The sequence below is a fragment of the Talpa occidentalis genome, unplaced genomic scaffold (assembly GCF_014898055.3).
Source record: "Talpa occidentalis isolate TD23 unplaced genomic scaffold, MPIMG_talOcc4v2.1 talOcc4.7, whole genome shotgun sequence".
NCBI classification, from domain to species: domain Eukaryota; kingdom Metazoa; phylum Chordata; class Mammalia; order Eulipotyphla; family Talpidae; genus Talpa; species Talpa occidentalis.
The window spans coordinates 2,842,172-2,863,471 of NW_023605083.1; the positions used below are offsets into that span (position 1 = coordinate 2,842,172).

Here is a 21,300-nt window from a genome sequence, read left to right on the forward strand (position 1 = left end):
GTTTTAGAACGCAAACACTGAACACTAAATACCTTTTTAAACAAAAATTGTGATACAACTTCAGTTAGAGTCCAGCCAGGAAAACAGGAATGACTTCAGTATTTCTTTTTTTTAAAGATTTGTTTATTGATGCATACAAGAGCTGGGGTACAGGCCAGAGGTGCAGGGGGTGAGAGGACTCACCAGAGACAGAGTGGGGAGCAGAACAGGCAGACTGAGTGAAACACACTGCTGAGGGGAGCAGCGGGCGAGACAGGAGAGGTCTGCCGCGCCATGTGGGTTTCTCCCTGGCCGGCTGGGGATCGAACTCATGCTGCAGAGGCTGTGGATTGCTCCATAGTGCAGTGCTTAACCCCTTGCGCCACCAGGGAGGCCCTGACTTCAGTATTTAAACCTGAAGGAATTTAATCCAGGAAGTTGATTGTTCAGGTGAGCGATTCCAGAGATGCCAGGGCATGGAGGGGGGACAGGGGTGGTACACATTGGGGCGGGCACTGCCTAGACCAGAGGACATGCAGGGATTGAGGGGAGTCTCTGTATAGACTGGGGAAGGGGGGAACCTCTATATGGACCAGTGGACTTGGGCTCTATCTAGACCTAAGGGAGGGGCAGGAAGCCTCTGTTCTTGGAACACACAGGTCAGGAAGGTGACAGCAGAAATCTGATCTCCTGTAGAGGAAAGTCAATAGGTCACCCTCTGGATGGAAAAGAAAACTGTGTGAAAAATACAAATACCAAAAGAAACCACGTCCAAATAGTTGGCTCTGGGAGGCAAAAGGAGGGATGGGGCGTTGTACTCATTACAAAAGCCTGGTAATCCCATCCTTTGCCTTCTTAAAAATGTTTCACATTCATAAAAACTTAAACCGAGAAGAGAATTCTTTGGTGCACCCCGATGGATCACCTCCTTGCCTTGGTTCCGGCTCAGGCACTTGTGTCTCTCCCCAGGTACGTGGACGACGTGATCAGCCGCATTGACAGGATGTTTCCTGAAATGTCCATCCACCTATCCAGACCCAATGGAACGTCAGCAATGCTTCTGGTAAGTTCTACATGAGCTGCTTGTAGGGACGTGTGGAAGAAAATTGGCCTAAAGATTAAACCTCAGGTGCTGTGTTGTTTCTAGACTGTCTGTCGAGTGGGAATTAAATGCTGGTTCCATGTGAATGGTGTCTCTCTTCACTGGCAACACTTGGTAGAAGTCCTGCACCTGGAACCCCGCTTTCCAAAGAAATTGCAGAGTGTCTCAGGGTTAACCAGAGAGGAAAGCTACTGCTTGGTGCTTTTGCTGAGTCATTTTATATTGTCCCAAAGACCGTGTTATATTGTCCCAAAGACTGCAGTCACGCCCAGCTCCTGCCTCCTCCCAAAGAAAACACCCTCTTAAAGCAACCTAGTTCTGCAGGAAATCCTTTCCAAAGACCATTACATACCTGAGGCCTTGTAGCTGACAGCTTTGGGGTCTGTTGTTTCTTTCTTTTTTTTTTTTTTTAAAGATTTATTTATTTTATTTATACAAGCACTGGGTACAGTCAGAAGCGCGGGAGGGTGAGAGAATTCACCAGAGCCAGAGGGGAGAGCAGAGCAGGCAGACTGAAGAAGTACACTGCTGAGGGGAGCAGCGGGCGGCAGGAGAGGTCTGCGTGCCATGTGGGACCCTCACCCGGTGGCTGGGGATGGAACCGGCACTGCAGAGGCTGAAGGCAGCTTTGCAGCCCAGCGCTCAACCGCTGCGCCACCAGGGAGGCCCAGGGGTCTGTTGTTTCTGACCCTGGTTTGCTCTGAGCAAGCTGGTGTCTGTGTGAACTCAGACACCTGCATAGCAGAGGTGCTGGACTGTGGGTGATGAGAGGCACAGGCCTTGGCCACAGGCAGCCTTTCTGATATCGTGCATGTGGACAACCTCCAGATTCTGAGGGGCCCCACATTTTACAGAAGTGGTTGAATAAGAGTGATGGTTCTGAGCTCAGGATCCAGCCTGGTCAGTGCCACTGCCGGGGTCTGGTGGGACGCCCCTTGCATTTTGCTTTTGTAAAATTTTGCAACCAGCCATTTCTGCTGGAGGAGATGCTTCCACTCAGGCCTCTTACCCCAGGGAACAGGCTCGCTGTAGGCGCGTGTGTGTTTTCTCTTTAAAAAGGGGATGATGTGGGCTTGTTTAAATGTGTGATATTCATTTGTGAGAAAAAATTAGTGTTCAGCTGGGTAATGTGCTACTTTAATATTCCTTCTGTTAAGAAATACAGTAAATGAGATAATACAGTGTCTGTTAATAGAAAAGAAACCAATTTGTGTCTGTCTGCAAAACATAAAATATTTTCTGCCTCGGTTAAACAAACAAATTGTTTAAATTTTAAGATCCTCTAAACCCAGCAGTGGAAACATAAATCCTGCTCTCGGCATACTTGACAGGGACCAGAGAGTTAATGAAGAAAAAATGAACGCGTCCTCAGTGAAATAGGTTTGCTCAAATTATCCCTGGGTCATTGAGCTTCCATTTCATGATGAAGGCAGGACTTTGGCATTGAAGGGAATGAGCCTGGAGAACAGATCGTAGGCAAACAGGCCTGAGAGATTAGTTACTTCCGCCTGAGAAGTGGGCTTTGATTTCAGTGACCTGCCGGCCTCATCTGCTTTCTCACGGAGCTCCTGTTTTCGTAGACTGATGAGAGCATTTAGCGGCACAGTTCAAGGGAAGAATCCCATTTTACCTGGCTCCTCTTTACTCCTCTGAGTGGCTGCTTCAGATCACCTTGTACCCAGCCAGCCAGCTGTTATTACCGTTCTTGGGTGATGCAGGGTGTCTCCCTAAGGTGGTCCTTGTTTATAAGAAGAGCAGTGGGTGATCGCCTTCAGAGTCACGTTGCAGGTGGATAATCGGAACCTTTAACACGCTGCTTTACAGGGCTTTTACTCTTGGAGGATGGCGTTAGCTGGTTGTGGGCCTCTCAGCCACTGCTGCTTCCTGGCCCATCTGCTCTGTGGTTCTGGGAATGCTCACTTGGGCAGGGGCCAGGATGCCCCTGCTACCCTGGCCAGTCACCTGTTCCTTCTGACTTCACAGGAAGGCTCTGGGGCTGTCCTCTGGGGAGTAGGGTGCCACTGCAGGGGGTGGGGGGCAGGCAAGGTCTGAAGGGATTCTTTCTGGAGATCAGTATTCACCTGAGAAGAGTGGATCCTGAAAGGCTTGGGGAGTGAGTGCGGCTCACCGGGAGAGGCCGTGAGGAGCTGCAGAGGCCAGCAGGACACGCTGAGGCTCCGCTGACATCTCCAAAGCCTGAACTGCACCTGTGCTTTTTAATAAACTGGCTTTTTCTCCTGAGTCAGCCAGGCTTCCTTGAGTGCAGTCAAGGAATTAACTTAGGCAAGAAAAGCATTCATTTTTGTCTCTCTTTTGCTTTGTAATAACACCCGATGCTCACAGACCCGAGGTAAAGCTGACGTGCGAGAGGAACAGACCCGGGCAGCTCCTTTGGGCACACCAGAGCCAGGAGGTCCCATGGCAGCGCCTTCCCTCCTGTGCCTGTGCTCAGGAGACCCTGGAGAACCTGTAGCTGTCGGGGCATAGGGGATCATGCCGTGGCAGCCCCCTTCTCCAGGAGCTGTGTGCTGCGAGGGGAGGAGAGGCAGGGTTGAAGAGGCGTCGTGCGTGACGAAAGGGCATCTCTGCGCAGCCTCATCCCTGAACCTCCTGGACCTCCAGCGGGGAGCACCATCACCTCCCTTTCACGTGTGAGAAAAGGGAGGCGGCGGCCTTGCTCCTGGCCATGCAGCCACACGGCCTCTCAAGCCAGCTGCTTCCCGCCCAGTCTCGGCTTGTAGCTCTGATGGTGGCCGGGAAGACTGGACCGCCGCGCGCCAGCCTGTCCACTCATTCCTAAGGTGTTTTTATTATGTCATGTGATATGTACAAAGGAACACACAGGACGCAGATGTCGACCGTACGCTTAGTGATGAACCCACGAGCCCCCTACTCTGCTTAGGGACACACAGCACCTAGGGCTTCTCCAGGCCCTCCCTCTCCACCCAAGTCACCGCATCCTGACCACCCTCCCTTGCTCCCCTTTGAAATGCAGTTTGTCTCCGTACAGATCCCTAAATGTGGGTCATTCCATTTGCTGACTTCTGAACGGTGTAGACACAGGCTCATGCGTAGCTGCGCATGGGTCGTGAGCATCGGGTGCCGGGCAGTCTCTGCCCTCTGGATGTCCCTGCACGCTAGGCCGGCTGCGGTGAGCCTGTTTGCTCTCCGTCCCCAGGCGGTCCTGCCGAGAAGCGTGAGGACCCCGCGTGCATGAAGACCTGTCCCCGGGCCCGGCCTGTCGGCAGCTCCTGCACCTGGGGAGGCAAGAAAACAAGGGCGGGCTTGCGAATGGACACTTTTCAAGGTGGCTGAGCCAAAGTGAGCTTCCTAGAGCACTGACAGGAAGGCCTGGGCCAGTGGCAGCAGGGCTTCTGCGCCCATCAGAATGCCCGAGCCTTAGCTTCTGCTTGGGCGCGTGGGGCCTGGAAGCACAGACGTGCACCCACCACACGGGAGTGGGCACGGGCACGGGGAGCAGGGGGGCAGGACGGACAGGCGCGGTGCGTGTTTGCTGGGTGAACACGCAGATGAGTATCTGTCTTTCATCTGTATCCATTTGTCCATGTTGGCTGCAGCAGGGACCTGCTCCTTGGAGAGCGGGAATTGTCCTCGGGGGCTAGTGTGACTGGAAGCTGCCCAGCCCTTCTTGCCATGACTGCCCTGGCGTCTCTGTGAGCCGTGGCCGCGGGCGGCAGCCTGCACTGCGTCCCGGCGAGAAGGCTCGACTTGGCGCCTCTTACATAAGCTCCCGCGTGTGACTGGCTCGCCCCGAGCCGGGGGCTGTTCTGGTGTTGTGTAAGTTACCAGCTCGTGATATAATAACTCCTGTTTCCGTTCTTTGAAGAGATGAGCTCAGCCATCCAAAAATAAATCTAGCTGTGTTGATATTTAGTTTCAGCTAATCTACCGCCTAACATCCCATTATTAATTTTCTTAAACAGTCAAAATATTGTAAGAGCTTAACTGAGTCAGAGACTAGAACAAGCAGCTGGCTTCTTCGGCGTTTTAAATATTAATCTACAACTTTTGACGGGTGCACTAGGTATAAAAATGTAAGAAACAAGAGGGAGAACGTCAGCCTTGATATTTGAAATACACCTTGATATTTTATACATCAATCTTTATTTTATATTACCTGATTTACAGCAGATAAAACTCACTTATCCATCTTGTAAAGACACATTTTGGCCGCCCTTCAGTTTTCCGAGTGCTGTCCTGCCTTGCTTTTGAGTGACACGGCTTTTCTAACCACTCCGACGTACGCTCTCTTTCCACCCTCCCGCGCTCCGAGGCGGGGAGACTGCTGCATAACCTGGGCCCGCCTTTCTCCCGCGGCTGAGTCGGCCTCATGCTCTGAGAGGCCTGGGAGTCTCCAGCGCCTTTGCAGGGATTGCCCCTTCCTGCCAGACAGTGCAGGAGTTTTGATTCCCCGGCTCTGGGGTAACTCTAGAGCCTGAGCACCACAGCTCAAAGGCGGCCTGTGGAGCGTGTTACGAGAACCACGACATGCCCACTGTGCCCTTGGCGATGTGGCGCAGGCCAGGTACAGGCCAGATTTATAGGCGAGTCCCAGCTCTGGCATCAGGGTCTTTATGGGCTGGGTAGCCAAGACATTCTGGAGAGAAAGGAACGTCCTGAGCGCTGTTCAGCATTGACCGAAGTCCCAGCGCTCACAGCACCTGCAGCATAGGATGGATGGAAAGGGAGTGAGGACCAGCCAGGAGCAAGGAGGCAGGAGGGCTGGAGAGGGGCAAGGGTGCTGTGGGGAGGGAGCAGGGCCAGGGAGCAGGCCCTCTGGAGAAGAGACTTACCGGGTCTCTGGCCGGGTCCCTGAGAGGCAGCGCAGGGCCAGAGACCCCCGCTGGAGGACAGTTGGTGTGTTCAAATTATAACAGGGTGGTCCCCAGGAAAGGGGGAGGTTCCAGGTTCCCTGCCCCACCCACGGGAGGGTGTTGCTGAGCAGGGAGAGAAGAGGCTGCAGAAGAGAAGGAGGAAGGAGCAGGATGGAGCCAGGAGACCTGGAGGAGGCGCATGGAACCGAGAGACACGTGAAGAAACTGCGCTTGTCTTTTGGTCGTGGACTGGGTGACACAGATGTGGGTGAGACCCGTGGGGAGGTGACCATGGCAGCTTTTATCTTGATGTTGATTTTGCTCTTTTCCTTCCGGGCTTGTCTGGTTGTTTGTGACCCTTTTCTGTGGGTCCCCACTGGAAGATGCTTTAGACTTGGGGCAGGCTTTGGGGCCTTGCTCTGAGCCGATCCCATATGGGTGGACTTTTACCCACGAGGGGACGGGTCACTTTGGGTGCTTCATTTAGAAAGTAGACTCTTTGCCTTTCCTGCATTGTTTCCTAGTTGTATTGAAGTTCCTTCCCATTAAAGTCTCCTATGTTTTGTGTTGATGCAGCGGATGGCAGAACCCATTTAGAGTAGGCAGGTTTGCGGGGTTTGGGCTGCCCCTATCCCTGTCCTGTAACAAAATAAAAAGCAGGAGGTACATAGGCGGGGTCCCAGGAGCTGGGAAGAGAGGTCAGCACAGAGGACAGGGGCCCGGGTAGGGCTGGGAGTTGTCGTTTTTCGTAATTTAGCTTCTGGGGTCTGCAGTTGAATTGATCGTAACTCCTGATTCACGGCACGCTGTCGTGGACCCAGGCATGGCCCTTTTGCTTCTTTCAATAACAGTGAACACGTGTGACCTCTGCCCCCCGCCATGAGCTGAAGCACTGTCAGCAGCCTGCGCTCACCCTTGAGGGCCCCCCAGCCCTGCCTCTGCCTTGTGGGGAGCTGCTGTCCTTCCTGCCCTTTTTGAGGGAGGCTTTATTTTTCTTTTTTAGAGTAAATCTTTTTTTTTTTTTAACTTTTTAAAATTTTTTTACATCGTTGTTCATTTTTAACAATACTTGCTTCCCCCCACCCCCTCAGGTGCAGTCCCCATAGAGTTTCCTTCCCCCGTGCACCCGTGCACCTTCCCCTCCGTCCCCTGTGCTCCTCCCTCCCTCTTGAGGGGGCTTTAACACATGTACACGAATCCCCAAGCTGTGGGTTCCTTCATTTTGCTGTTTAAGTTCATTATTTTTAAAAGGTGTCCTATGTTATCTGCTGGGACTTAATTTTTCCATTCCACATTTTCTCTTATTAAATTTTATTTAAATTGTTGGTTTAGCTATAGCTTATTCATTTGCTGATGTGAAATATTCCATTATATTGGTTGTATCCTAATTCGGTTATCCACTTTCCAATCAGCAGTCATTTGATGTGTGTCTGGCTTGCTCGTTCTGAGCAGTCTGTTCTGAGCACGCTTGGCTATCTGTGTGCCTCGGTCACGGTCACGGTCACGGGTGAGGGCCCCCCGAGCCCCCCTAGGGGCAGAATGCGGGTTTCGGGCAGTGCTTCTCGGTGGAGGGTGGCTTGGTCTCCCTGGAGTCATTCTCAGTTACCTCGACTTTGGGGATGGGTGTTGCTGGCAGCTCGTGGGGAGAGACCAAAGGTACCACCAGGCCTCTGGCTCCAAGCAGAACAGCCCCCCATGCGGAAGAGCCACCCACGCAAAGCTAGAGCCAGGGCTGAGAACCCTGGCTGAGGGCAAGCAAATGTTTACTTCCCAGGAAAATGCCAAATAGTTTGCCAAATAATACAAACCTACACCCCCTAGCAGTTCTGAGGCAGTAAAACAGATTTCTCCCAAGCATACAAGACTTAGATAATAACTTTTGTTTTCTGTCAGGAATTTCTGAAGACCAGCCAGTGCTGAAATGCTACAGCAGTCACTGTAAGCTAGCCCCATGTTTTACTATTTTATCACCAGGCAAAATATTATTGAAATTCTTTGTTAAATGATTTTTGTAACAATGTCATTGTATAAGACTTACAGGAAACATCAGTTTTTATAGTTCTGCTTCATTTTTTGACATAAACCTTATTTTACCCAAGCTGGTTCCAAGAAACATTTGTTCCCAAAAGTCAGATCCACTCTTTAGGGGAACAGTTTTCAAGTTATGGACCAACGATGAGGGGTTCCAGAGACCCTTTTGGGGTATCCCCAAAGCCAAAATTCTTCCCTTTCTCATGCTCATTCATTCACAGTTTTTCAGTGGAGTTTTCCATATGATGCCATCACTCTGTCACCTGTTGGCTTGTCTTTTAAAATTGTCTATTTCATTTCCAACATGGCTACTATTGACAGCTGTATCCCTCAGACACGGAGTTCCCTGGGGTCTTCAGTAACATGATCAGAAGTTTATCCATTATTAAAAATGTTGAGGCCAAGAAAAGTGAAAAAAGGCATGTGGGACATTCTGTAGGACCATGAGCTCGGCTTCCCCAGCAGTCTGTGGGGTGCGGAGGTGGGGATGAGGCGGCGCCTGACAGCCTTCCCAGCAGCTTGGATCCCGATCTGACAACACCGAATGCAAAAGAACACTTTTTATAAAGCAATCTGAAGGATTTGAAGGTGGTCTAAATTTCAAATGAAATCAAGGAATTGTCAGCAATTTTGTTAGGTCATAGTTGCCTCATCTTTTATAAAACAAAAGATCTGCTTTTTAGAGGAGGAACTAGATGTCTGTAAGGGTTGAAAGGAGTTTTGCTTTAAAACACCTCTGCAGAAGAAGTGTGTGTGGGATGCCTCCTTGGTGGCATAAAAGTCTCAGCACTATAAAGCTATCGCCAGTCACTGTGGCAAGAGTTTGATCCCCAGCCAGGGAGCTACCCACATGGCGCAGCAGACCTCTCCTGTCTCCCCGCTGCTCCCCTCAGCAGTGTATTTCAGTCAGTCTGCCTGTTCTGCTCCCCACTCTGTCTCTGGTGAATCCTCTCACCTGGCCCCCACACCTCTGGCCTGCATCCCAGCTCTTGTATGCATAAATAAATACAAATAAATCTTTTTTAAAAAAAAAGTGGAGGGTGGTAGGGAGAAAGCAGATGTGGCAAAGTTATGGTCATCTTTTTAATTAGTGTAGTTATTAAACAGTTGCTCTTCTTTTATGTTTGAAAATGTTTCCCATCAGATATATTATGGGGGCTAACTAAATCCAGATCTCTGCTCATATCCTCAAGCTACAGAAAAATGAGAACAAATAAACTACATGGAAACACAGCTGGAAGACCGAAAATGCCCCCACCCCATGTTATATGTAAGAGCAGAAAAAACAAAACCATCAAATCCTAGTGTGCTCACCTGCATGCTTTCACTGTTAAATTTTACTGCAGGAAAGGTTTTGTGCGTCTCACAAAAGAGAGTACACAGTGTGACTCCATAGTATGAAGTTTTAAAACAGGCCAGAATTCAGGTGACTAAAAGGCAGAACACTGTCTGTCCTGAGAGGAGCAGAAGAGGTTTGCAGTGGGGAAAGCACAAGGGAAGCTTTTGTGGTGGTGGAATGTTCTGTATCTTGATAGTAATGTACTTTATAGGACTATGCATTTGTTAGAATTCAGAGAATGGTGCATTTTATTGTAGGCAAGTTTTACCTCAGAAAATTTTTAAACAAACATTAAAATCTACTTAATACTTTTCTGATTGTTTGGGGGTGAAGTATACTAATATTTGCAACTTTAGAATGTATCCCAAAGGAAAGTCTATCAGTGGGGGTGTGTGTGATACGGCAAGTGGGAGAACAGAGGGTGGCCACTGCAGTCTGACTCACAGCTGATCACACTGTCATTCTTGCAACTTCTTAGATGTTTAAGAGTTCTCCTAATAAAATTTAGGAGAATAAACACCTCAGTTCAAGAAAACCCCTTCTCCCAAAGGAAACAGACACCACAAAGCAGAAGAAAACTATTTAACACAGCTCTCCAAACTAATTTTATTTTTTTTTTTTAATAGAGGCATGTTTTATTTATTTATTTGTTTGTTTGTTTGTTTATACATGCACTGGGTACAGTCAGAAGTGCGGGAGGGTGAGAGAATTCACCAGAGCCAGAGCGGGGAGCAGAGCAGGCAGAAGGACCGAAGTACACTGCTGAGGGGAGCAGCGGGCGGCAGGAGAGGTCTGCGCGCCATGTGGGACCCTCCTCCCGTGGCCGGGGAGCAGCCGGGAATCGAACCGGCGCCGCAGAGGCCGCGGGCAGCTTCGCAACCCAGCGCTCAACCGCTGCGCCGCCGGGGAGGCCCTCCAAACTAATTTTAATATCTCAAGCATTTGGAGAGGTGGGAAAAAACAATTTTGAATCATAAATGCAGAAGTTACAAAAGAGAAATTGGCAAGATACAATGAAGACTTAAAGACTTTATTATATCAAGAAACATCGCAGATGTTATAACTAAATTTTAAGATGTTTAAGGATAGCCTCCCCAGTGGCGCAGCGGGTTGAGCGCAGCGCTGTGAAGCTGTCCGTAGCCTCTGCAGCGTGGGTTCGATTCCTGGCCGGCCAGGGAGAGTCCCACGTGGTGCAGCAGACCTCTCCTGTCTCACCCGCTGCTCCCCTCAGCAGTGTATCATCAGTCTGCCTGTTCTGTTCCCCGCTCTGTCTCTGGTGAATCCTCTCACCCTCCCGCGCATCTGGCCTGTACCCCGGATCTTGTATAAATAAATAAATAAATCTTTTAAAAAAAGAAAGAAAGAAAGGCAGTGGTGGAGCAGCATTGTCAAAGTGTGAGTCAAAGATACAGGCTTTCAAGTGTTATGGCCGGGGGAAACTATTTAAAACACAAGAATTCGGTACCTGTTTGCTAATCTTGAATGTGCTCGAAAAGGAGCTTCATTCAGCCAAGAGGTGAGTGAGTGGAGCCAGCCTAAGGCCTGAGGGGGAGCCCCACGGCATGACAGGTGAATGTTCTGTGATGTAGCGCAGTGGGAATCATCTAAACAAAAAACAGGAGAAAGCGTAGATAAAAATGAAAGTAGAATGAACACATTGATTTTTGTCCATGTAATAGAGGAGGGTTAAAGTATACCACTAAAAATCGACAGATGAGATGCTAAAATAGTCTACAAGAAAATGGGAGTCTAAAGGCATTAAAATGTGTATCTATAGGGAAGCATGAGCAGGAAGTAGAATACAGGACACAGTCTCCTTGGATCAGTGAGTGAAGAAGCAAAGAAAACATCGTTTGAAGCAGCACTCTCAGAACCATACAGCTAATACTATACTGTATGTGACTAAAGTTGAGCCCACAACATCAGTCACATCAATACACGTGGAAGATTTTAACGCACACGTTAGAAGCTCCTGGGAAGCTGGTATAAAGTTCGTGTGGAAAGGAAAGGTGCAGGATGGCAGCAGGGGGAGAAGCTGACGGGCGACTGGCCTGGCAGGCCTTCAAGCAGACGCTGAGCCCTGCGGCTAGGAGCATGATCTGGCTCATGCAGGCCCCGCGGGAGAGACCTGCTGGAAACCGACTCAGGACCCGTGACAGTCAGCATCTGACAGAGGTAGCTGCTCCGGCCAACGCGGCCTCCATCATGAGGAGGGAAGGTCTGACACAGCAAAGTCAGAGGACAGCCTGGAGCCCCAGACTCTGGGCTGACAGCCCTAGGAGTGGTCTTTCAAATCTTAAAAATAACAGAGAAAAGGCCAAACCTGGGGTCTAAAGTGAGTTCATCCCCCGCCTCCCCAGAAAGACATAAGCAGGGTAGTGAGCATAAGAAAAGATGTTCAACCTTACCCATAATTACAGAAATGCAGATTCAACGGCGCCAAGGTACCATTGTCACCTACTGGCAAAAATTAAAGCAGCGACATCCTGCTGGGGGTGTTGCCGGTGGGGTGCAGGTTGGCACGACTGTGTACGCGCCTTCTGACCCAGCAGTTCGACTTCGGGAATTTTACCCTCAAGTCACACCTCGAACAGTCGGAAAACACGTGAGTCCGGTGTGTTCATTGCAGCTTGTTGTGACTGCAAAGTGCTGGAGCGACCCAGTGCCTTTGCAGAGGAGAGTGATGAGGGGCCGCATTGGGCCTCCCGGTCCGTGGAGCCCGCCGTTTCCTGGACAAGGAATGAGAAGGGCCTCTCTGCCTCATATGAAGTGATTTCCAGGATTTATTGTTGAGGGAAAAAGCAAAGTGCAAGAGTATATGGTTCCTCTTTTATAAGAAAGAGGGGGATATAAAATAGCCTTCGTCTGCTCTTTGTAGGGGAGGCACACAGCAAAGATAAACCTGGAACAAAGAGGGGGTGGAGAGCAGGCCGGGGGCCGGGGAGGGCGGGCGTGGGGTGGGGAGAGGCGGCTGTGGGTGTGCTGCTTGTGTAGTGCCGACTTCCAGAACCCTGGCGAGGCTTCACATGCTCAAAAAATATGTCAGTGCCATCGAGGAGAGCAGAATTGTTTTGAAAGGATGCAAATAGAAATAAATAGCCCTAACTGCATTTCAAATATCAATGTCGCCGTGCTTTGGGGGAGGGACACGGCCTGTCACGCTGGACCCTTCGGGTGAGAGCCGGAGAACTGAGGCTGGTGCTCACGGGCAGGGCGGCTCTCCTGAGATGCTGCTGTGTTGCGGGAGGACGTCAGGGATGTGGTGAGGGGCCGGGTCCGCCCTTTGGGCACCGGGCGTTCAGAGAGAGCAGAATGCTGGGCTCACGCTGGCCGTCGGGTTGGGACTGGAGCAACAGTGTGAACGGACCGTCCGTGGACATATATCTGAGATGGGTCCAGACACAGGCACGGGTGTGATTCTGCACGCGTCCTGCGGGCAGAGGAGATGGTGAGGCAGCGAGATGCTGGGAACCAGGGGCACCTCTCTAGTCCGCCCCTTGGCTTTGACATGTCATTCCCACTACCAGCAGCAGGGCTCCTTGGAGAGACGACCGGCCCTGGGACCGGGCAGAGGGTGCACGACAAAACCACGGCCCCGCCGGCTGGATAGCACAGATGGCGCCCACAGATCCCCAGCTCAGAGCAGCCCCCTGTGGGGCCACTGGTCCACCAGGGTGTGAGTCAATACAGGACAGTACGGGACAGGGCCCATGCAGCCTGGCCAGCGCTATGAAAAGGTCCGTCCCAGCAGGTTGGTGGCTTTATTCAAATTTTCCAGATGAAAAAACTGACACTCGAAGAGCCTCAAGGCCACAGGGTGGAAAGAAAATCCCAAATCCTAAGTGGCGGGCACTTCCGACCCAGCCTGACAGCCGAACTCAGAAGTCATCCATTAAAAAACAGCCTAGGCCACCCCGTGTGGCCCGGGTTTTCCCCAGAATGAAGCATGTCTGGGCCTCCCCAGCTCCCCCACGCTGGAGCGGAACAGGGGCCTGAGCAGACAGAGGCGGGACGTTTCTGGGGACAGGGCCTGGTCTCAGTAGCTCCTCTGGGCCCGCTCGACTCCGAAGCCTGTTAGGCAGAGCACAGGCGGCCTCTCTGCCTGAGCGTGAACACCACCGCCCTGCCACGCTTCGTCTCCTGAGGCATGTGGTGTTTGTTCTGTGCCGATGGGGTCCTGGCACTCTGTGGGAGTCCCTGTTCTGGTCCCGCGCCACCCTCTGAAATGGCCGCCATGGTGACCTCAGGGCCGGGGATTTGCGTGGGTCAACTCTCAGGAGGTGACGACGGACTCGGGAGCTCCCCGAGCCCTGCGGTTCTGTGCGTCCATGTGCTCACGCTCATTTCTGAGGAGGGGTCTCGCCGTGGAAAGGGCAGCTCATCCCCACAAAGGTTACGAGGGCGGGTGCTGGAGTACAGTGACCGGCTAGCAAGGGCGGGAACACAGGCGCTGCCTCTGCAGGTGACCGGGCCAGGAGAGAGGACTCGTGCTCTGGTGGGGGCAGCTAGCCGAGTGGGGGGCAGCTAGCCCTGCTGCTCCAGTGCCAGGACCCCAGCTGAAAACACAGTGCGGGGTACACTGCTCCTGAAGAGGGGGGCCTTGTCAAGGGAGCAGGGCTGGGCGCTCAGGCCAGGGTGAAGCGCTTTCAGAGGTATGCTTGGACTTAAATCTGTTACTTCATTTTGTGACAGCGGAGGCGGAGGCACTGAGAAAAAAATAGTTACATAGTTATTTTCTGATAAAAGCATGTCCCCTTAGTACTAATTGCTGTTTTCTTTTGTTCTTCCTTATCTTCTGAATACCACTTCCTAGGTCTGTGTGCGCTTAGCTCATCAGCTTCAGCTTGGAGGCAGTGGTGGGGGGCGGCAGTTGGAGCTGTCATGGGGGCCTCTGATCAGGACCTGCCGGTACTGACAGCTGCCCAAGTCTCCCTAAAAATATTTGGTTCAAGATAGCCGTAGCTCAGCCCATGGGCACCTTAGAATATTCCTTGCTGCCCACCCCCCAAAAAACCGAGTATGTCAATAATCATCAAATTCTATCATTTCTAATGATACCTTTTAAAGCCCATAATTCAGATTTCTAGTTTCCCTCAACACATTTCCACTGTCCCCCAAAAGTTGGAAAGCATGTTCAGCCACCCCTCACTCGGGGCTTGTCACGGGGCTGTTGCCTACGCCCCCCAAGCGCAGCGTCAGGGGAGCCAGTCCAGCTCCAAAGTAGGTTCGCTGAATGTTGCCTTTAAATTATTTTGAATGCATTATGTGAAATCAATGTCTGGTGGAAACAGGTGGCAGCTACCTTTCCCAGGCAGGATGAAACTGGGTCAGAATTCAGAAGCAGTGAATAAATATGCACACACCACCACTGTCTGAACTTTCCTGTTTTCTTTTGTCGATGGGCTCGAGTTCATTCAGTGACAACACGGCTGTGTTTTCAGAGCATCTGACCCCAGCTCCCTTGCCCTAGGCCCCGTCTCCAGCCTGACAGTCCCGAGACTTGTCCTCATTCTTGCAACAAAAGCCTGTGGCTCAAATCCTTTGAAAGGTAACCCCAAAGCGCTGGCTCTAGCAGCGAGCCAGCCCCACGGCCACCCCCACTTCCCCGATAGGCTATCGGTCCCACCTGGGTCCTCCCTAGCCCTCTGCCATCCTCCCTCTGCCAACTCCTGTTTCAAAACTCCCCGCTAGCTGATCTCCTGGCCCCTTGTTTCTAGATGCTCCACCTCCACGGTTTCTTCCGCACCCGAGGGTGGCCATTCCCAGGACGGGTCTCACCCTGCCCGGCTCCTACTCTGGGCTCCGTGTTGCCAGCAAGATAAGCCCTCCTCCGAGAGAGGCCCATGTGGGCTTTATAACCTGGCCTCATCTTACCTTTCTAGCCTCTTCTCCCTCTGCCCTCCCCTGCCGGGGCCTCCCCAGTGCTCTCTGATGTTCCCCAGAGAAACGGGTTGCCATCTGGGATGGGCAGTCCTCTCTGCTTGGAACCGGCAGGCACGTTGCAGGGTTAGCATCTCCGACCCCCAACTGCTAAATGCCAGGAGGTGACCCGCTCACTGTGGGTGAGCTTGAATGGGTCTGACCGGGTCACACAGGGGGCTGTGACAGAGCCTTGCTGGAGACCTGGGCAGAGTGCCTGCCCCGGGCATCACCTGTCACCACACCGCGGCCACCTGGTTACTTAGCACTGCGGCCTTGGCCTTGGACACGGGAGCTCTGCAAGGAAGAAGGCTCTCGGCACAGCGCAATTTCCACGGGACAGCGAGGCCGTGTGAGTTACTGTGGGTGCTGTTGCTAGAGCAGCAGGGAGACGCATCAGTACATCCCTTGACTCCCTTGCAGCTTGTCTCGGGCGCGCGCGCGTGGCCAGAGGGAGCCGTTTCTCTCGGTGCCACCGCAGCCAGGACTAGGACGCCAAGATGATGTTGCTCTTCCCGAGTCATTATCTTTGTTCTGAAGAGTTATGAACACAGGCGCCCAAGCTGCTATTTTCTCGAGACAGCGGGTTGTCCTGCTTCAGATTTATACACAGCAATTGAATCTCATTAGCCCGGATTTACACTGCACGGACCGAGCACGTAAATAATTGAAACCTTCCAGAGCTGGGTTAAATCTTCGACTGGTTTTAAAAGCAGTTTATCCTGGTTTTTACTGTATTCCCTAATCCCAATCTTCACGGCTGGGTTTTCCTCCAGTTCATCTTTCCATTGTGTCTGCGGACGGAGGTCCGGCAGCTGCTCCGGCTCTAAGTGACACGCGCAATCCGCGTGTTGGCAATTGAATGAAAGATGAGTGGGCGTTTGCGTTAATATGGCCGGTGGTGTTACTAATTATATAAATTGGATTGAATTTTAATTAAAATTCATTTCACTGATCTTGCTGTAAGTTGTTGCGAGAGTGGATGTCGAGTGTCTCCTCCTCCTCGACCCAACTCGTCAGCAAGCAGGAGCCCGACCCCCGCTCCCGCGCCGCGCCCGCTTCCCGCCGCGGGACACTGAGCTTGGTCTCTCCCCGACGGAGCCTCCTTTCCTCTGCTGCGCAGTGGGGAGGGCAGGGGCCTCTGGGAGGGGTTCCGGGAGCCCCCATCAGCCCCCCGCCCCGTTGGCCCGGCTGCGTGCTGACTCCCCGCCGCGCAGGCGTGTGCTGGAGACCAAGCGCCGCGTCGTGACTCCGCGACCACCACCTGTCGCTCAGAAACACGGGGACGGGGAGTCACTTTCTGCGTTTCCACTCAAAAATCCTTGGCCAGGGGCGTGGGGCCTTTTTTGTAATGCTGGATGAGAATGTTCAGTCTTTCTTTCCCCTCAATCCTGGTTTATATTTTTAGTTAAAATTACCTCTTTGCCTTTAAGGACACTACTTACCGCTCATGCTTGTGTTGCGGGGCATCCACACTTCTCCAGATCTTTCCACTGCAGAGGTGTGAGGTGTGACTAACAGAATTCGGAGGAGCTTGGCTGGGCTCGCCTGGGAGGGAACTATCAGGATATCAGCGCCCCACCGGCAGGATCTCTCCCCGCCCCCTCGTTTGCCTTCTTGGCCATCACGGGCTCTTCCTCCTCGTCCCAAAGCACCGCAAGCCCCAGGGCTCCGTCTCTGGGTCTAGCCCCGGCTCCGCTCTCACTCCCGCAGGGTCTCCCACGGCCCTGGTTATAAATGTCTTCTACTTGCCGATGACAGCCAAGACCCCGTCCTCCGTCCCCTTCTCTGCCTGGACCTCAGCGCCAGTCCATGCACCTGTTGACGCCTTTACTGGGTCTCTGCACTTGCACGCGATGGGACATGACCCTGCCACTCTTGTTCCAGAGTTCTTGGAACTGCCTCTTTCTCTGACACTTCTTCCGTAAACTCTCTGGGTTTTTCCTTAGAAATACTTCCAGAGTCCCCGTCCCCGCTTACCAGCTCCACCCCTCACCCCAGTTCACACCGCCACGGGCCTCCTGCTCCTCCCTGGCTCTTCTGTAATCTTTTACTGTGCTGCCTCCTAAGTCTCCCTTCTGCCCAGGACACTGCCAGCCTCAGGCCTGACCAGGACCTTTCGGGCGCTGTGTGGTCTGCCCCCTCCCCCCGGCACTTCCTCTGACCCACCTCCTACTACTCGCGGCCCCGACTCCGCTCCTGCGTGCATTGGCCTCCTCACCACCCTGGAGCATGTCTGGCCCACTCCTGTCTCAGGGCCTTTGCACCAGCTGTCTGCTCTGCCCTGGCTCTCTCCTTCACTTGCTGAAGGTTTCTAGGTCTTTGACCACACTGTTTAAAATAGCACCCAGTCCCATGCCTGCCATTCTCACCCTTACCCTGCATTATTTTTTTCATAGCACTTTTCACCAGTGGCATGTTACTATTAGATTGTCGTCAGTCTCCACCCGCCTCGTGAGAGCTCCCCGAAGGCAGATGTGGCCCTGTGCACAGCTGTGCCCCCGGTGCTTGGCCTGGCCTTGGCAGAGGGCCCAGAGAGCGTTTGCTGAAGGGACGAGTGTGGTACTTGTGGGGGCTCTCCCACCAGCCCCCCGAGGTAGGCGCTGCACAGAGGGGTGAAGTACATTGCCGGAGGCACCTAGCAAATGCATGGCAAAGCGGGGTGTCGCCTTAAGAGCCGACTGAGTCCGGAGCAGGTGTTCTTGCTGCTGCACTACAAGGCCTGGGTGGTGGGGCTGGTTCTGGAGCTGAGACCGCGGAGGTGCCCTGGCTGCTCTTTTCTGTCGTCCTCTGCAATACCCGAATACAGGAAACTCCCCCTGCGTGTCGTAACCAGGGGAATTGTTAAAGCGAGTCGGGTTTTCTTCAAAGCTTTTTGAAAGAAGAATGGTTCTGCTGAAATTGAATGTGGGTAGGACATGCTCTCTGCCTGTACTTCTGATGTTCCCATTCCATGTTCTCCGCTCACAGGCTTTATCAAATGATTGTTTTGTTGATGAATTTAGTGTGCAGTTGGGACTTACATGTAGATTGTACCTACCCTCACAGGGAGAGAGGATTTTATGGTTTCCATTCATTCTCATTAAAATCAGAACATTTGCATCTTAACTTTTACATCTTGTTCCAGGAATTTTAAGCAGTCTGATTGTATGGAAGTGGGTCGTATTAATTGCAAATGGGCGAGGCATCTGCTCGCTAACGCGGCGTGATTTTTTTAGCTCTATTTTGTTTTTACATACGATCTATCGGAGTGATTAAGTGAGGGCTGTCGGCGCTCTGCTATGGACCGGGATTTTTAGAGACTTAGAATGTAACCATAAAAATGAATTTAAGAGTGAATCTTTAAGAGTTCTTGAACTGGGAGCAATTAAACATCTTAGAGTCGATAGGTTTTATCTCAGGCCATTAGGGAGCCGTTTTCTGTCCATGGTGGTCCTGTCGGGCTGCTGCGAGCCAGGGCCAGTGGGCACCCAGCTCTGGGGCACAGGGGACGGGACACCCTTAACTGCCCTCTCACCTCGGGGAGAGGTGGGCGCAAAGGTCACTGTGTATCAGGCTGGAGAGGGTTCAGGCTGTGCCAACAAGCACTTTCTTTCCTGGTGCCTGTGTCACTGTGGGTTTCTGGGAACACGCGTTGGGAGCCTGATGTGTGCTAAGTTCAGGCAGCTCTTGCCACTTTACAAAACTCAGAACAGCTGCCTTCCTTGCAGCCCTTTTCCAAGCCTTGAATGTGTTTATACCCTGTGTCTCTTCAAGAGGAGGAAGATGTAGCCACCATTTCCCCGATTCACTTGACCCCAGGGCCCTTTTTGTGGACTATACTTGGGGAGATGTTGCTGGGGGATCTTCCCAGATACCTGTTTTCAAACCAGGACTGAAGAAGGAATCGCTGCTGCCGAGTCACGATGCCTCGGGTGGCGGCCTCGGCCCAGCCATGGCACCATCTTGGATGTTTCATTTCCAAGCCACTGCTGACAGGCTCAGGGGGCGACGGGGTGGGAGGGCAGAAGGAAAGTTGGGGCCTCGGCCTAGCAATTCATTTCAATATTTGACTAAAAGGGGGAGGTGAGCGTTTGGAGTGAATGACACAGTCTTGGAGTGAATGACCCCGCTGTGGCGCCTGCTACCTGGAGGGCTCAGTCAATATTTGTTGCATGAATAAATTGTTAAGTGCTCTGAGGCCTTTGCAAAAAAGATCTGATGTTGATATACCATCAGATTCTGCTTCAAATTCATTGCCAAATGTATATAATCTTTCACATCTTCTAGAACCAAAGGTTAAAATACTGAGAACTTTTCTTTTTCTGTAAATAACAGATGTCCTTTTTATTTTTTTTTTTTTTTAAAGATTTATTTATTTTTTATTTATTTATACAAGCACTGGGTACAGTCAGAAGCGCGGGAGGGTGAGAGAATTCACCAGAGCCAGAGTGGGGAGCAGAGCAGGCAGAAGGACCGGAGTACACTGCTGAGGGGAGCAGCGGGCGGCAGGAGAGGTCTGTGCGCCATGTGGGACCCTCCTCTGGTGGCCGGGGAGCAGCCGGGGAGCAGCCAGGGAGCAGCCGGGGATCGAACCGGCACTGCAGAGGCTGCGGGCAGCTTCGCAACCCAGCGCTCAACCGCTGCGCCACCGGGGAGGTCCCAGATGTCCTTTTTAGACAGAAATATCTTCTGTGTGCCACAGAGCAAATGCTCCTGGGCATGGTGTAGAGAGGATTTGAACCCACGGAGCTGAGCCTTCATTCTGTCTCTCTTGGAACCAGTGACAGGCAGCTGACAAATGCAAGGGATGTCGTCAGCTACTTTGGAACGCACCAGAGCTAGTTAACTCCAAGAGGGGTGAGATTGTAGTTCGGAGTTGACCTTGATCTCATTAACCTCAGGCATCTTATTAACCTCAGCATCAAGGTAGCGGTGCGTTACCTGTCTCCCAGCCAAAGTCCTCGTGATGCTTAGCAGAATACGACTTGTTGCCCAAAGGAAGGATCACTTGCGCACTCTTAATATGGGGAAATCATTTAGAGCACTTAATTTGTGTTGACTTTTTATTGGTGCACTATTGCAATTAAGTTAGATTAATGAAAGGTAAATTCCAGTCTATACTTGAAAAAAAATCTCTTGTAAAGATCCTAATTAGGATGTGTGTTTATTTAGCCTCTCATGGTTTAATTGCATCCCATCTTGCTATTTACAAACAGGCATCATTAAAGAATAATGAGTGTGTGAAGAGCATTAATACGAGCGGCAGAGGAGGTAACTGGAGGTTGGGGGCAGGGGGAGGGACAGGTGGGAGTCTGCTGGGCTGTGGTAATTTTGAATAGAGGAGAAGGCAAAATGCTCCTCTGACCCAGTCCAGGAGGGAGGACAGAGCAGACATTATGGGGGTGAAGGCTTATGCTTTGGCTGCAGAGTCGAGCCGCTTTTAATATGTCGCTGCGTTGCAATCTGCAGAGGTCAGCAGGCACGGGCAGGGTCGGAGCTGGTGCTTTCTTTTCAGCCCTGCTTGCTGGACCTCCGCCCTTCAGCTCCACAGGGATTCCCGGGTGCTGACGAGGTACCCAGGGATTGGGACTCTCCTTGCATGGCTCAGCCCCAATCCCTTCGGCAGCCCTTTTTTCATTTTTTTTTTTTTAATATCCTAATATTTAAAAATCTTACTGTTGGCGCCCTCACTATTCTCATTCCAACTTTGTATCATTTGGAGTCTTTCCTTGAAGTTACAAAGCAATTTTGTCCTTTTGAGATGGATCTTCATTTCTTATAGTCCATTCTAAACTGGTCTAAGGGCAGAAAAGCTGAATTTCCAAATGGGATAGCAAGAAGCAGAGGGGAAAACAAGGTAGAGATGGTGATAATAATATGTGCCTGTCGTTTTTTGTCTGATTCTCTAATTCTTGACATAAAATGAACTTTTCTTATTAATAAGGAGCAGAAGGTGGGGGTAGACGAGCTAAGTCTGAGAACCGCTGGGGAGTCCTGGTTGTATTAATTCCGAGCACCTCAGTTTCCCCTTATGTACGCTTCATTATGAACAGTTTGTGAATGTGTTCCATATAAATGCAAATTGCTGCTATTCAAGCTGTATTAAATCCTTA

At 51.6% G+C, this 21,300-nt stretch overlaps 1 protein-coding gene across 1 annotated transcript in view; it reads left to right on the forward strand.

The window, feature by feature from the left end:
* Positions 1 to 21,300, forward strand: part of MED27 (mediator complex subunit 27) — a 159,482-nt gene that overhangs the window by 105,297 nt on the left and 32,885 nt on the right. The window contains exon 4 of the mRNA XM_037492959.2: positions 949 to 1,042. Within this exon, the coding sequence (XP_037348856.1) occupies positions 949 to 1,042 (94 nt within the window). The remainder of the gene's footprint in view (positions 1 to 948; positions 1,043 to 21,300) is intronic.